Below are 14,106 nucleotides of genomic sequence, written 5' to 3'. Positions count from 1 at the left end.
CATTATTGGTCAAGGCTAACTTTTGTAACTGAACTGTATTTCATTCTGATGAACTCCTCAGCTTCTAATTTTCCCTAACAAGATAACCCTGGGCCTTTTATATATATATATACAAAACACAGCTGATGACCATAATTCTCACACTAATTCAATATGAAGCCATCTAACTTGATAGAATGCCTAACACTGATCAAACAAGTGATGTCATGATTCACAAGAAAAAAATTAGTTATCGAGACATCACAGCAATGAGAATGAGGACAGATCATACAAATTTGATTGTTTTCAAAAAATTGTGCTGAGTATGCAAAATTGCACACCCATAGAGAAGTACAAGTATGAGCCAAGCATTAAATTTATTACTCACTATATTACTCACTATACAGTTGCAACAAGCACAGCTGTCGCAAAAAAATTCAAAAACATAGGTTGGGTGGGCATTTCTTCTCTCTGATCAGCAGATTGGTAAAGTGCAGGCCAGCAACTAACTTTCATCATTTTTGTGGGATATTTCATTTTTTTGCTCAGCCAGCATTTTGTAAAAGCCAAGCAGGCAGGCAGGGACTGGGATTCAGTTGTTTTCAAGGTTTTGCCAATTTGAAAGGGCAAAACTATGTGGTATGGGGAGGGCTTAGTCTTAATTTGTAGTGACAGAGGGGGATTGAGGAACTGTTGCACCAGGGAGAGAGCCAGATGGAAGTTTAGGGAGAGGGGGAATGCGAGGCAAGTTTTCAAATTTATAGCAGGAGTGTAGTTGCAAAGAGGCTTTTACTTTCACCAACAAGTTTCAATCTTGTTTGAAATACCTTTGGATAGCATATGCAAAAACACCCCCAGTTCACAATATCCAGAATTCTTTTAGTTTGTCATCTCTGAGAGTGACAATGACAATGTGGACCAATCTTCCAAACAACATTCTAACAGCTCCCAACATTGATAGCTTCAAATCCAGATTGAAAACCCATCTATTTCAACAAGCTTTTCTGTGAACTGCAAGTGTCACTGGGCATCTTCTGATGGATATCAGGCGCTATATAGACTATTATTACTAAACTATTATTACTATAATAACTATCAACTCACTGGGTTCTCCATCATGGCATCCACAATTGCAGCTCCAGCTACCACACCACGGCCTTGCATGGTGTCTTCCATACCCTCTAGGATTTCCAATAGACCAAAATTCTTGGGAAGTTTTCTGACATCATTGGAAGGGAAGGAGCCCCTGGCATTGATCACGGTGTCAACCTTGCAAGCTGGGCACTTCACGTGACCGAAAGATGTCGCTTGTCCGGCCAGTCTCTTTAGACATTCTGAAAATAAACCATTAATTCAAATATTAATAATGATATCAGAGGATCTTGACAGGTATTTCATTTCCATATTCAGAACTTCTCTTAATTATGAGGTAAATTCAAGTAAAAATATTCTTTAAAATTTCACATTTGTATGCCAAGACAATTTAATGTTTATGAAACCACAAAGCCATTGATCTAATATCTGCATTTTAAAACAGCTAACGCTTCACTTTGGAAAATGATTCAAAAGTTGCCTCCAACTTTCTGCCTTTAAGTGTATGCAGCACATTCCTCAAACACTGTTCATCAAACTCTTGCAGCACAAGCAAAATGGAACAATTCATCATTCTCTAGCCTGGAGATGTTTTAATATGGTACAACTGATCATTCCCTAGCCTGGAGATATTTACATAACAACTGTGCTGTCATCTGTAATAAAGAAAGAATACACTCACAAGGTCAGGATATCTGCAGATTGTCTGACTTCAAATAGGGCGAGTCAATCTAGCCTCATAGAATATTGACCTTAGACTGTCAATATCAATGTCACCATTGAAAAACAAATTACATGTGTTTTGATGCGTGATTTAGCATCTACAAATAGAGATGTGCTAGCTAATCTAGTGCATGCTATGACAGCATGTCATTAGCACATCTCTACAATTTTTTTCAGCCAAACCAGACATGCTCTATCTTCACGACAACATCAAAGGAAAAATAAAAAATTATTTCAGATTATTAGGGGTCTCTATGCATAAATCAGGCAAATATGCTCCGAATTGATTGCTTTACTTTCATGTTCCATTGAAAATTGGACACAAATTGTACGGTAAGGTATCAATCTACTGAATGTATTGCAATACCATGACATGCGTTTACCATAGAAAAATTTAATATTCTTGTGCCATGCAATGTAATATCCACAATTTACTACATCTCAAAATTTTGCTGATCGTCCAAGATTTGATTTGAAGATAAAAATCGATTATTTACCTGTACAGAATGTATGCCCACATGTTAGGTTTCTTGGCACACCAGCACCATCCTTCTTGTAGCCATGGTAACAGATGGTGCAGTAGTAACCGCGGGGTTCTTCGAAACTGGACGTTCGTTTGGTGGCTCCGTTTGTGACGCTCATGGTGTCGGGCTTGTTGAGGAGACTTTGACCGTCCTGTGGTTGATGGCATCTACCTGACTGACAGCAGTAGGCCGTGTACTGCCATTCAGTTGATATGTTACTACCCAGTTTGGGGGTTACAGGTCTGTACAGACTCTCTGCTACAGCTGGATATCTGTGAATGACGAGCAGTAAGTCACGGAAATCAGAAATACCTGTCAGTGAAAATCTTTCAAATATACTGGGACATAGAGTTCTATGGCTTAATAATTCTTAATTTATCAACAGATTCAGTATTGATGGTTTTTAAACGTAGGATTCTGACATGATCAAATTTCTCATTTTAAAATCATATGCATCTGCCGTGGTAAAAGTAGCTATATATATTCAAAGTTTAGATATCATATTTCACGTCAATGTGTTATCTTTCTTATCTAATTGGTACACCATTTGAAGAACCATGCAGTTTGCCTTATTCAGTATCTTACAGTAAGTGCAAAGTTTCATCTTATAAAACATCACATGCTAATATCATAACAACCTTGTGAGGATGATGCAAGCCACATTTTCCAAGAAAAAGCAATCTCCTGTTTCATTTTAAATTGCTACTGAAATAACACTGGTAACTCTGAGATGAAAAATTGTCATTAAAATTTGCAGAGTGTGTGTATATATCTTAAGACAATAAAATCAGCTGGTAAATTCTGAAGGTTGCGCTTAATTTCCTGTATATAAAAGACAGTCTGATACTCAAGTTCTCTGGACACAATGGCGTCTACAAAATCATCACCCAAGAACCCAGGATTTCAACGCGTGCATGTAGCTGATTCATTTACATAAATTTGCATGGTTAAATGTACTTTTTTACTTAGATCTGATGGCTAATAACACTTTACACAGGTCACACTTTTCATACAATTCCATCAGTCTTGAGCAGTCTTTATGCAATTGAGAATAGAGCAACCACTCTGTATTGGGGACAGTGATCTAATTTCACCCATATTGCATCATACTCTGCACACACTGACATGGAATGTAAATTAGATCTCGGATACACCTTAGGTTGCATCACACCTGTTCCAATTTCTGAGAGTCACGAGATTTGGATGAACTTACCGAGCATGCATGCATGTTAGAAATCTTTTCAGAAGTGCAATTGGACAAGGGAGACATCAAACAAAAAGATGCTGGTTGCATGACTTTTTCTGTTCAGTATGTGCAGTTAAGGTAGCATGTGCCTCAGGAACACTTTTTTCAGCGATGAATTTTTTAGCATATTGTTCTACTACTAGTCAGCTGTTTGTGAGGTCTCACTTTTAAGCGTCTGGTGAAGAAGTTTTGACCATCACTGCATTTTCACAAAAATTGAAAATTTAATTTTCCCAGTGGACTTAGAACATGTAATGGCAGCCATTTTAAAGTTCAAATATTGGTAAATTCCTGTTCATTTGTTTTTCTTATTTAAAAATTTGCACTTTGGTTTTCTTGATTATAAAAGAAAGTGGTTTAGAGTTTCCCTGAGGAAGTTTCAAAAGAAAAGGTGCAAAACATTCTGCTTTGAGATGTGTATACCTCACAAAGTGCAACATATGGTATTTAAGAAGAAATATACATGTGACAAAAATGGGAGTTAAAAATTGCATAAAATTGTAGTAGACAATGTAAATTTTATCCATCTCATACTCATCAACTTAGAACAAACCATCAGTACTGCATAGTTTCCATACTATTACTATGCATAATTCATCAATACAGACTAAAAGCAGCCTTGTTACTATGTATAAACTTTCCCTCCAGACAGACACAAAATGAAGATACACATCTCTGGTGTCAGGTTACTTTTTGTTCCGTTCTTCTTAATGTAAAATCGCTGTTTGCTGCATTTTGTTCCCGCCATCTGTGTTACAGAGCTTCACAGCGATCAGAGTAACAGAATAACACCATATTTATGCCAGGGAAGAAATCATGGAAACTTTTTTCCAAAAATTTTAAAGAGCAAAACAGGGTAAAAGAGGATTCAAAAATGAAAAGGAAAAAAATTAGGATTCAGATCCTTGGCAGACTCTCAGCAAAAGTGGTCCGCTGTCTTTTCAGATTTTGGTTTGAGAAAGATTACAGCACTGTACACTGACAACATAATGCAGTTGACAAGGAACTGAGAGAGCAAATAAATGAACACTTACCCTTAGAATTTACAACTGATATTACAGTGGACAGTCTGTGAGTAGAGAAGAATGAGACATCAATCACATTGGATGGCTTAGATGAAATCAACTGACTGGACCGACACACAGGCAATCCTGTACTCTCTTACTCTCACTGCTTATAAATTATTCACAACATGCAGCACACACACACACATAAATCCAGAGAAATGAAATGAGATGGGATTCCAGCTGTCTTATTATGAGATATACATGTAGAAATGAGTTTATCAACCTTGGATGTCTTTTTTTTCATGAAATTATGACTCAGAGAAAAATTAATCACTGTAATGCATGGTTTCATCATGCAAATGAGTATCTGGTCACGCCACCCTCAAGAACTCAACCTCAAGTTACTGGGGAATTCCCTCAGTAAAAAGCTTACACCGTTCACTGCATATAATAGAGGTAAAGTACAACTTTTATTGTAAACGTGCTCCATTAAATATTATGGCTGTAGAAATATTGAATGAAACTGTAATAATATTGACATATCTAACTGAATATTTATCTATGATGACAAAAAAACAAGCATCATTCATGGCCACTAGTTCAGAAAGTTTATAGCTATTTTATATTAAGTACATTTTTTTTCAATTCGATCAAGTTTCTTTATTCACAACACCAATTACAAGCCATCCTGACATTCCAATACTCTAAAATAGTTGACTTTTCAATGAACAGATAAGGACCTTGACATACTAGTGTGTAAAAACTGTACACACTAAAAGGTAACATGCAAATTTTTTCCCCTTTTTGCAGGCGGTGATTGACCTGACAGTTTGATTGATCAGAAGGTAGCGCATGGGTGTAACACATCTCCTCTGAGTAATACATCAGTACGGTGCTTATTCAGTCCAATGTATCAAGACTTGATAGGTATCAGCTGGTGGTACCCATCCTGATAGTGGTACAACAACTACTTTTCGTAACTCACAGATGGAAAAGATAATGCAGCTAATAAGGTCATGTTTCTTACTGACGGATAATTCTAAATATATATCAGGTCACTTCATGCAGCTACTTCCATGGTATGTTGTTTTAAATGGTATGCCACATCCATAATACACTGCAATTACACATTCAAAACCAACACAAATGTCATCAGATGTTATATCAAAATAATATTTTGATAATTGCAAATTTATTAAACTCCTGCAACCTGTGATTTTTATTGGAATTGACAAATAGTTGACACTGTGGTTCACTGCAAGGAAAAATGACAAATAAGAATTTGATGAATACATTGATTTGAAAATACTAAAATTCAACATAGGAAATTGCAGTGACATAAATTGGAATTATGACTAATTGCCAATAACTGGAATCCAAAGTGCAGGTAGCTGTTTGTGTGATTTGAAACGGATGAACAATTATATACAAGTGGGAGGGGTACGTAGTCCTTGCACGTGTGTTAACATATGAATCATAGTAAATACCAGTTAAAGATATATTTTTAGAACATCAGTACTTGCTAAAATAAGAACACTCTCACACATAAAAAATTCTACCACAGCATGAAATTGGTTTAGATGGTTTAAACCTGTAACAAGTTGATGTTTTGTGATGCAATTGTACTTTTATTCAGTATAACATATATGCTCATTGCAGAATGGATAATCGGTCAGACTGTTGACAACAAAGAGCTTTTTAACATAATCACAAAATTATCACATATTGTAATTATAAATAGCATGTTTAACAATCATTCATGATTTTGATGTTTGTCTAAAATACAAGTTACAACCCTACATGTAATATTGTAATTCTCACATTATCACAACAATCAACATACAGGGTATCTACCATGATTTGGACCACGTACTGTCACATTTTGATCACGTCAAATTACATTTCTTCACAGAGATGTATAACCCTGAACAAAACACTTATTAGTAATTGAGGTAGTATGCACCTCAACATTAAAGACTTACTTAGCCTTTAAAGGGACAAAGTCGGCCATTTTTCATGAATTTTGTTTGATGCATGACGCTATGTTGTTTGACATGTTGAAAGATACTGAATGAATAGGTGACCATGCATATATTCGACTCCGGTTTTAGACAAATTAAGTGAAACCATGGTGGAAACGAATTAATGGTCATGACCATTAATTCATTTTCGCGATGGTTTTGATTTTCACAAATAAATCATTGAAAACTTTATTTTCTCTGTGAGCTTCAAAATGAGCCCACACAAGTGGTAAGACAAGCAACAGTCTGAGGGTCCAAATGTCTCTCCCGAGGTGCAATCTACCTTATATCAATGTGTTGTGTGTACTGTAAAAGTATAAATTTGATTTCAAATACATGGTAAGATGTATTCAAGGTGTTATTATTTGAGAATAAAATTCATATTTGGATTTAAATTCCAAATGTATTTCTTCACCTTATGACATGAGCCAGCTGAATAATAACAGCTGTATGAGAGAGAGAGAGAGAGAGAGAGTGAGAGGAGAGAGAGAGAGAGAGAGAGAGAGAGAGAGAGAGAGAGGAGAGAGAGAGAGAGAGAGAGAGTTCACTACAGTGCACAGGATTTTCACTGCGAGTGAGACAGAAAAAAGCTAGTTCAAAGGGTCAAAAAATAATTTGAGAAATGTCCATATAATTGATATGCCAAATTATCCCGAGGCGGCAAGAATATTTCCTGCTGACCTATCAACTTAGTAAGAAAGTAACAAGTAAGAAAGGTACTTCAGGAAATTAATTTGTTATGACAGCAGCAAAACTGCCCTCATTTTCTCAAAATTCATGACGTGATCATATCAAGTCAGGCACTCTATTGAATTTAAAAGAGATTCTGGCAACAAGGAAGATGCTGAAAAGCCTTGCTGGGAGAAGTACCATACATATCAATCACCACACTCAGAGATAATAATGCTTGCGCATACAATTTATCTTAAATTCCCAGTACTGTTGATCTAATTAAGTTTCACGCTGATTGCATCCATCTGCAATAACCGTGAAATAGATAATTTAAACATGCGCATTTCTACTTCAGTTTTTCACTACCTGCCTACAGAACTTCCCGAGTCATTCACCAAATTCAAGATCCTTCATGCATACTTCTTGGGGAACACCTTTCTAATAAATGAGGGGAATACAATCAAATGGTAAATGAGTAGCAACACTGTGGAAGTTACAGAATGTATCCATACTTGAAAAATACCGTCAATGACGCTGTACCTTCTCTAATGTGTGGCCAGGTCAGGTAATTGGTTGTTGGCATGGAGTTGTTGGTAAATAGTTGATGATGTAGGGGCATGAGGTGGGATATGGACCCAGAGAACCCAAAAGATGATTAAATACATCAATCAAAAAAATTCTAAGCTACAGTATAAACTGCCTAAAGATAGTTCAATGTGGAAAAAAGTTAAATAATTCAGAAATAAGAATTAACAGTCCAAAATAGTAATGACGCACTTCTTACTGACCTGAGTGCATGTGAAATACACAACCTGGCATCTGTAAATTAAATGTATACCAAGTGATCATTTCCAGTCACTTTTAACTGGTTTTAATGGATTTTCCAAAGAGTCCTGTGGAAATGATGAAAAAACGCCTATCTGGTCTTGTGTTTGTATAACCTCATGGCTGATAATTGTCATAGTATTGAAAAAAAATTGAAAGTGACGAAATTACTGTTTTAATAGGCATATTTTCCTTGAAATACATGACCGTGTAAAGAATATATGCTAAAAGTGTTTAAGAGTAAATTTCTTTTCAAAAAATAATTTAATTTGTGACCAAAGGATTTTTATTCTTTGAGTTTACAAATTCAAACATTGCAATTTGTTCAATCATCTTGTGCAGTGCAAAATTTATAAAATGACTGAAAAACAAAAAAATTGGCAGAATTACAGTCTTTGTGATGTAAAATTATGGGTTGACATCACGATAACTGTTAATCTGTTTTGAAGTACTAATATACTATAATTTAAAAAGAAAAATTCATGCAGAAACGGTAAAATATATTGTCAGCAATGTAGTGTTAATTTGGACTTTACATCAAAATATGCCTTTGCTGGATACCAAATATATAGGGCGAAATATCAGCCATGTTCAGCAAAATCCACACAACAGCATTGATCCTTTTCTAATTTGATTTGATTTGCTTATGTTATCCTTGTATGACAGTCAGTACAATATGGAACTTGAACACAACACAGTGAATATAAGTATGCTGTAAATGAAATGGTGTGGCTGCATCCACATGCAGCAATAGGAGTGCCTTTGTCTCTCACCCCTCATTTCCAACCTGTCCCATCCCTGAAAAAATAGTTTGGTCTTATATTTATAATGTTAATAATTTCTGTATTTGTTAAAATGTGCGTATCTCAAAAACTTTTGATCATAGACATTTTCATTGTTTTTTATAGCTGACCAATCAGTTAACCTGTTTATTTTGAATATTTGCGCATTTTTCCTCAGTATTTGACATTTCTGAATACCTTCTTATTCAGTTTGTCATTTTCTAAAAGTTTAAATGCTCCATTGTGTGGTCAAGCTTTCCACAAGCATCAAATGTGGTACTTCATATAGGAGGGTCTGCCTCTAGAGGGCGGGCATCATGAACACTCCTGTATTTGTTGGTTAATTCCTCCACGTAAACTTCTGATTGTACTGTAAACATTGAACATGGCCGACGTCCGATTTTCCTGTCTAAAACTTTCACTCATTTTCGTTCATATGACTCTGAAACTCCAGGAAACGATTGGGAAGAAAGGGTTATCTTGAAATATTGAGGTACTCGCCGATATTTTGCAAAATTAAATGAGAAAAAATGCAAGGAAAATGCCGACAGGCTTACACAATGACAGTTTTCAGACTCGGAGGCATTTGATCATCTGCAGATTATGCAACAGGCCCAGATCACGTGAGGCCATGAGGGGATATCCACGCAACTCAGTACCAAACACTAGCGCTCACAGAGTGAGCAAACACAAAGTGAGTACCCCTAACGTCAGCTCAGTAGTCTGTAATAGATTGTAGTCAACTAAGAAACCTTGGAGAAAGGCTTAACACTGTGGCTATGCCGCTAAGTCCCTTTTGATTTTTGTCATAGCTCAAAATCGTTCTCCCACACCACAACCTGAGCCATGAACACCCCCACCAGTTATGATATGACCCATCACAATGGCATGACGTCAACGGATCTTGACAGACGGAAGTCTTGACAGACGGAAGTTCTTGACAGCAGCATATTGGTTTTCAACTCTAATACCTTCCCTTATGAAAATTTTTAGCCTGCTGCACAGTGTTCCTGCACAGGTGCGGCACTAGTGCAACAGACAATTACTGTAACTCAACTGTAAGGCGACTTTTTCGCATGCAAATTAGCTGCTGCCGCACAGGCGCAAGAAATGATAAAAACAGTAACTGTGCGGCAGCTTTGTGCAGGAACTGTGCAGCAATATACAGCAGGTTGCGGCAGCTCTGCTGTAAGGCGATTTTTTCTCATGCAAATTAGTTGCTGCCGCACAGGTGCAAGAAGCAATGAAAACAGTAACTGTGCGGTAGCTTTGTGCAGGAACTGTGAAACAATACAACAAGTTGCAGCAGCTTTGCTGTAAGGTGATTCTTTCGCATTATACACATTAGCTGCACTGAGCAAATATATAGTGCAAGAAATGCTGAAAACAGTAACTGCAGTAACTTTGTGTTGGTAATGTGGAAGCCTGTGATTGCACAATAGCCATTTGAACTACAGAGTACCTGAAAGACTGTGCAGGAACTTCACAGAAAATTGTGGCATCTTGCAGGACAGCTACCAGGAGTAGGTAAAATTTGCGGCAAATTATTTTGCATGTTATTGCAGATTTGCCGCAAACTACAAAATGCAAAATTTCCTTCATAAGTTGGCATAATTCCACAGCAGTCAGCTCTGGGATAAACTTTTACCAATTTCAGCAACAGTAAGAAAACGAAATACATTATTAAATAGACGAGAGATACTGAAAACCAAAGAAGCAACACAATAAGTGAAAGCAAAATTTCTTGTATTGTACCATAAGTTTCAACGTTTTTTTCTTTTCCAACGATATAATACATTCAGCTCAGATATGTAAACAGAAGTTGTAAAATCGCTTGTGTAAACATGGCCAATGTTAGTGACACCGTTGAAAACCTGACAGACTGTGGAAAGCACAAGATGTGTTTTATCCAACTAAGCTCTGAAATACCAGTTTCACAAGAAAAAATAGTCAGCGCAAATAAAGTTATTGTTAAATAAAAAGACATGGAGAAAAAAAGATTAAATTCAAATTGTGGTACGATTTATTTTAAATGCCATGTTCATTTCATGCCACAAGTATCTTCAAGAGATTTTCTTTTGACTCGAGAAGTTTCATGTAACATTTACATTACTGTCATAGGCTGCGATTTGGCTTTCTGTTCTCTGAATTTCTTGTCCCTTCCTCACTATGCATTCTGAAAAATACAAATCGTTCAGGGAAGAGTATAAGTCTTTACCGTTTGACCACACATTTAAACATCGCAATTTGATGAAAGACATCAATAATTATTTGAAAAGAGACAAAAAAGTTGAAAACTTGAAGCAAAAAAATGCATATACATTTATGATTATTAAATTAATAATGATCAAATGTCAAACAGCCGACAGCTCGCCGTATGTTGTTTACATACCAACGGCGGCGACGGGCGACAATCTGCAAAAATCTCAGCACTTACTGTAACTGTTGTGAAACGAAAGTGAATTCAGTATGAATCAGTACTCAACGAAAATTTATCTGTAGCTAAACATAGCAATGCAACGATTACAGAACATTATAGCGATGAACAGACGGACGGTACATTGACTTACCGGTACATTTGAGAATGGCTCGCAGAGGCTGGATGATTCGATCCCGGTTCCGGTTGCAGGTCTCTCCGAACCGTGTGTACATTCTTAGAAAACATAGTCAGCATTTTTACTGCTGTTCGCGTTCACAAATTTTGAAACCCGTCAATCGCTGGTGCTGTATACACGTTTTTCCAACACTGTGATATCATTTGCCTGGCGATTCCAAAGAAAGATCACGAAATTGTCCACTAGATAACTCCCTAACAACAAGTACACAGCCGATGGTACCAAAATCTAACTTCGCGCCGATCAAGCCTCATGACGTTAACGGAAGTGCGATCTATAAATCATTGCGCGATTTATAATGTAGTCCCGTTTTTAAACGTTGGAATCGACTCTACATTATTCACCAATCCGTTATGTTTTATACTTGATAGAGCACCCAATTTACAAGTATAATGAAACTGGTTATTTTCATCATAGAAAGACTCAAAATAGAGTAAAATTTCTTTCAACACGAAGATTCAATATCAATGCGCGAACTGAACTTGATGAACCGTGACCTCAGAGTGTAAACATGTCGGCTGCTCTCAGTCTCAGCACTGGACGTTGGCGAAGCAGCGTATTGGATTTTCGTACAGCGGTCGGGATGGGGTGTGAAACAATTATCTAACGCTGAAAACATGGACAAAAGCATTTAATATCAATCCAGTCATAACAGAAAGCGAGATTTTGTCAGCGATGACAGGACACAGACTTAGCTTCCAGTGCTGGGCACTGCTGTACGTACGTACCGTATACTGCATACTGTATACACTGCTATAGGCTTATATAGCGTGAAGTCTGAGCACGTCCACGGCCCTGCTTGGAGCCAAGGTACTAGTAGCGGGTCCTGCGACATTGAAGTTTATTTGTTTGTTTCTACAATGAAAAGTTCTCATCTGTCGATATTTTTAAGGTACAGATTTGCAGTAACAAAAGTCTACGACGCGTCCTTACAGTACACAAGTTACAGACCATCATAGATTTCGTTCGAAACTGTTTCAGTGCATTTTGGTATCACTCGCAGAAAATACAGAGTTTAACTTGCAAGTCAGACAAGTCCCTGTTTTAAAAATTTGTTTTCCTAAAAATTCAGTTGTCGATTGAACCTTGATTTACCAAACCAGATCGTCGAACGGGGTACTCATGTAATGATGTTACATGTCACTGCTGTATAATACAGATGTACTCTTTATATCCATCATCCTGCAATGTTGTTGAGTTTAGGCCTGTGTCGCTTTCACCAGCTGAACTGTGCTTTAAAAGCTGTCCATTATCTAACAGTTTTTATAATTTAAAAGTTAGATTGTCTGTTATAAAAATAAATGAATGTAAAATATAAATGAAAGGTCAGTTTTGTTTTCTTGAATATGACTGGTCACGAAGTGCAATGGTACACTGTACTCCGGTAATGAAATAGTCGGCAATGTGCCCATCATGTGTTGCTCCATATTTGCAGCAATAACCAATAACAATCTGTACATGTAATGTCATTTCTGGCACACAAGCTGCACACAAGCTGCACACTTCAAGGTCTGTTGTACACAAGCTGTACACATTTTACATTTGCCGCACACAAGGTGTACAGTATGGAGATTATTGCACAGAAGCTGCACAGTTTTGTCTCCTGCTGCACAGTTTCTGCTCAGATTAACACTGTGCAGCTAGCTGCATTTTCCTGCACAGCCTCTCTTGCACAGCTTTCCTGTGCAGCACTAGTGCAGCAACTCTACGGCAGAGCTGCCGCTAGTCTACAGCAGAGCTGCCGCACAGTTTCATTTTCATAAGGGTTCTCTGTCTATAAATAGACACGAGAAGGTAAAAAAGGAGATTCAATAGCACTGATCACAAATGATGTCATTTTTTTCTTTCATTAAAATGCATAAATAAATATATTTGTCTGCTATTGTACGACGAAACTAAAAGCAGCTAGTGTTAAAATGGCTATACTAAAAGTCACACTTATTCATATGAATTTATGGTTCAGACTACAAGATGCAACAACAGCCATGCATATAACGACAAAATTTGTCCAAATTTTAGGCAGCGTTGTTCGAAATGTCGGGCACATGCAGCTATATTTAATAATAAATCTGAAATCACAATCAATGCTATTATATTCGTCTGCTGTATGTACGATGAGAGTGATGACAGAGTAACAAAATTTGATCTTTAAATATAAATCATGCCTGCTGACACAAATTAAGGTATCAAATTTTTTTCCCCATGGGAAAGAGAAAAGTGAATGGAATATCTATAAAGTGTAACCTGAAAGATTTGAACAAGTGTAACCTGAAAAGATTCCAATATGCATATTCCATATGTTTGAATTTTATGGTCAGTTTAGATGGATTTGAGCCTGAGTCAACAAAATTAATCCTTTTTATCCCAAGTTGTATTTATTTCTAAGGTTTGTTTATGGAGCCTGGTAGAAAGAGGATTAACTTTTTGCTTGGAGTTAAGGCTTGCAGTATAGCTTTGATTAGATATATGCACCATATCATTTTATGTTGTAAAGACTTATTTTTATTTTACCTAAAATTGCAGAGTTTTTGTGTTTGCTTACAAATTGTTTAGTTTTGACTCCATTTATTTATTCTTTGGTTTGTTTATTGTTTGTTTGGTTCAATGATAGGTTGGTTTT

General features: G+C 36.7%; 1 protein-coding gene and 1 long non-coding RNA gene across 4 annotated transcripts in view; both read right to left on the bottom strand.

The window, feature by feature from the left end:
• LOC139131122 (tripartite motif-containing protein 55-like) overlaps positions 1-14,106 on the bottom strand; it is a 55,803-nt gene that overhangs the window by 19,295 nt on the left and 22,402 nt on the right. For 2 of the 3 annotated variants that reach the window (XM_070697071.1, XM_070697073.1), the window contains exons 3-5: positions 4,599-4,633; positions 2,292-2,590; positions 1,084-1,313 (exon numbers count right to left, since the gene is read on the bottom strand). In XM_070697071.1, the coding sequence (XP_070553172.1) occupies positions 1,084-1,313; positions 2,292-2,436 (375 nt within the window). In that variant the 5' untranslated portion in view covers positions 2,437-2,590; positions 4,599-4,633. Of the gene's footprint in view, positions 1-1,083; positions 1,314-2,291; positions 2,591-4,598; positions 4,736-14,106 lie in introns of those variants that run through there. The other variant, XM_070697072.1, reaches the window with a different exon arrangement.
• On the bottom strand, positions 10,872-12,205 carry LOC139131119 (uncharacterized). The gene is made up of 2 exons (XR_011552052.1): positions 11,442-12,205; positions 10,872-11,047 (listed from the first exon to the last, which is right to left on the bottom strand). It is a non-coding gene; the product is annotated as an uncharacterized lncRNA (long non-coding RNA).

This window comes from Ptychodera flava, chromosome 4 (genome assembly GCF_041260155.1).
Source record: "Ptychodera flava strain L36383 chromosome 4, AS_Pfla_20210202, whole genome shotgun sequence".
NCBI lineage: Eukaryota > Metazoa > Hemichordata > Enteropneusta > Ptychoderidae > Ptychodera > Ptychodera flava.
The sequence above is the reverse complement of the archived record's forward strand: the minus strand, read 5'-3'. Positions and strand labels throughout refer to the sequence as shown.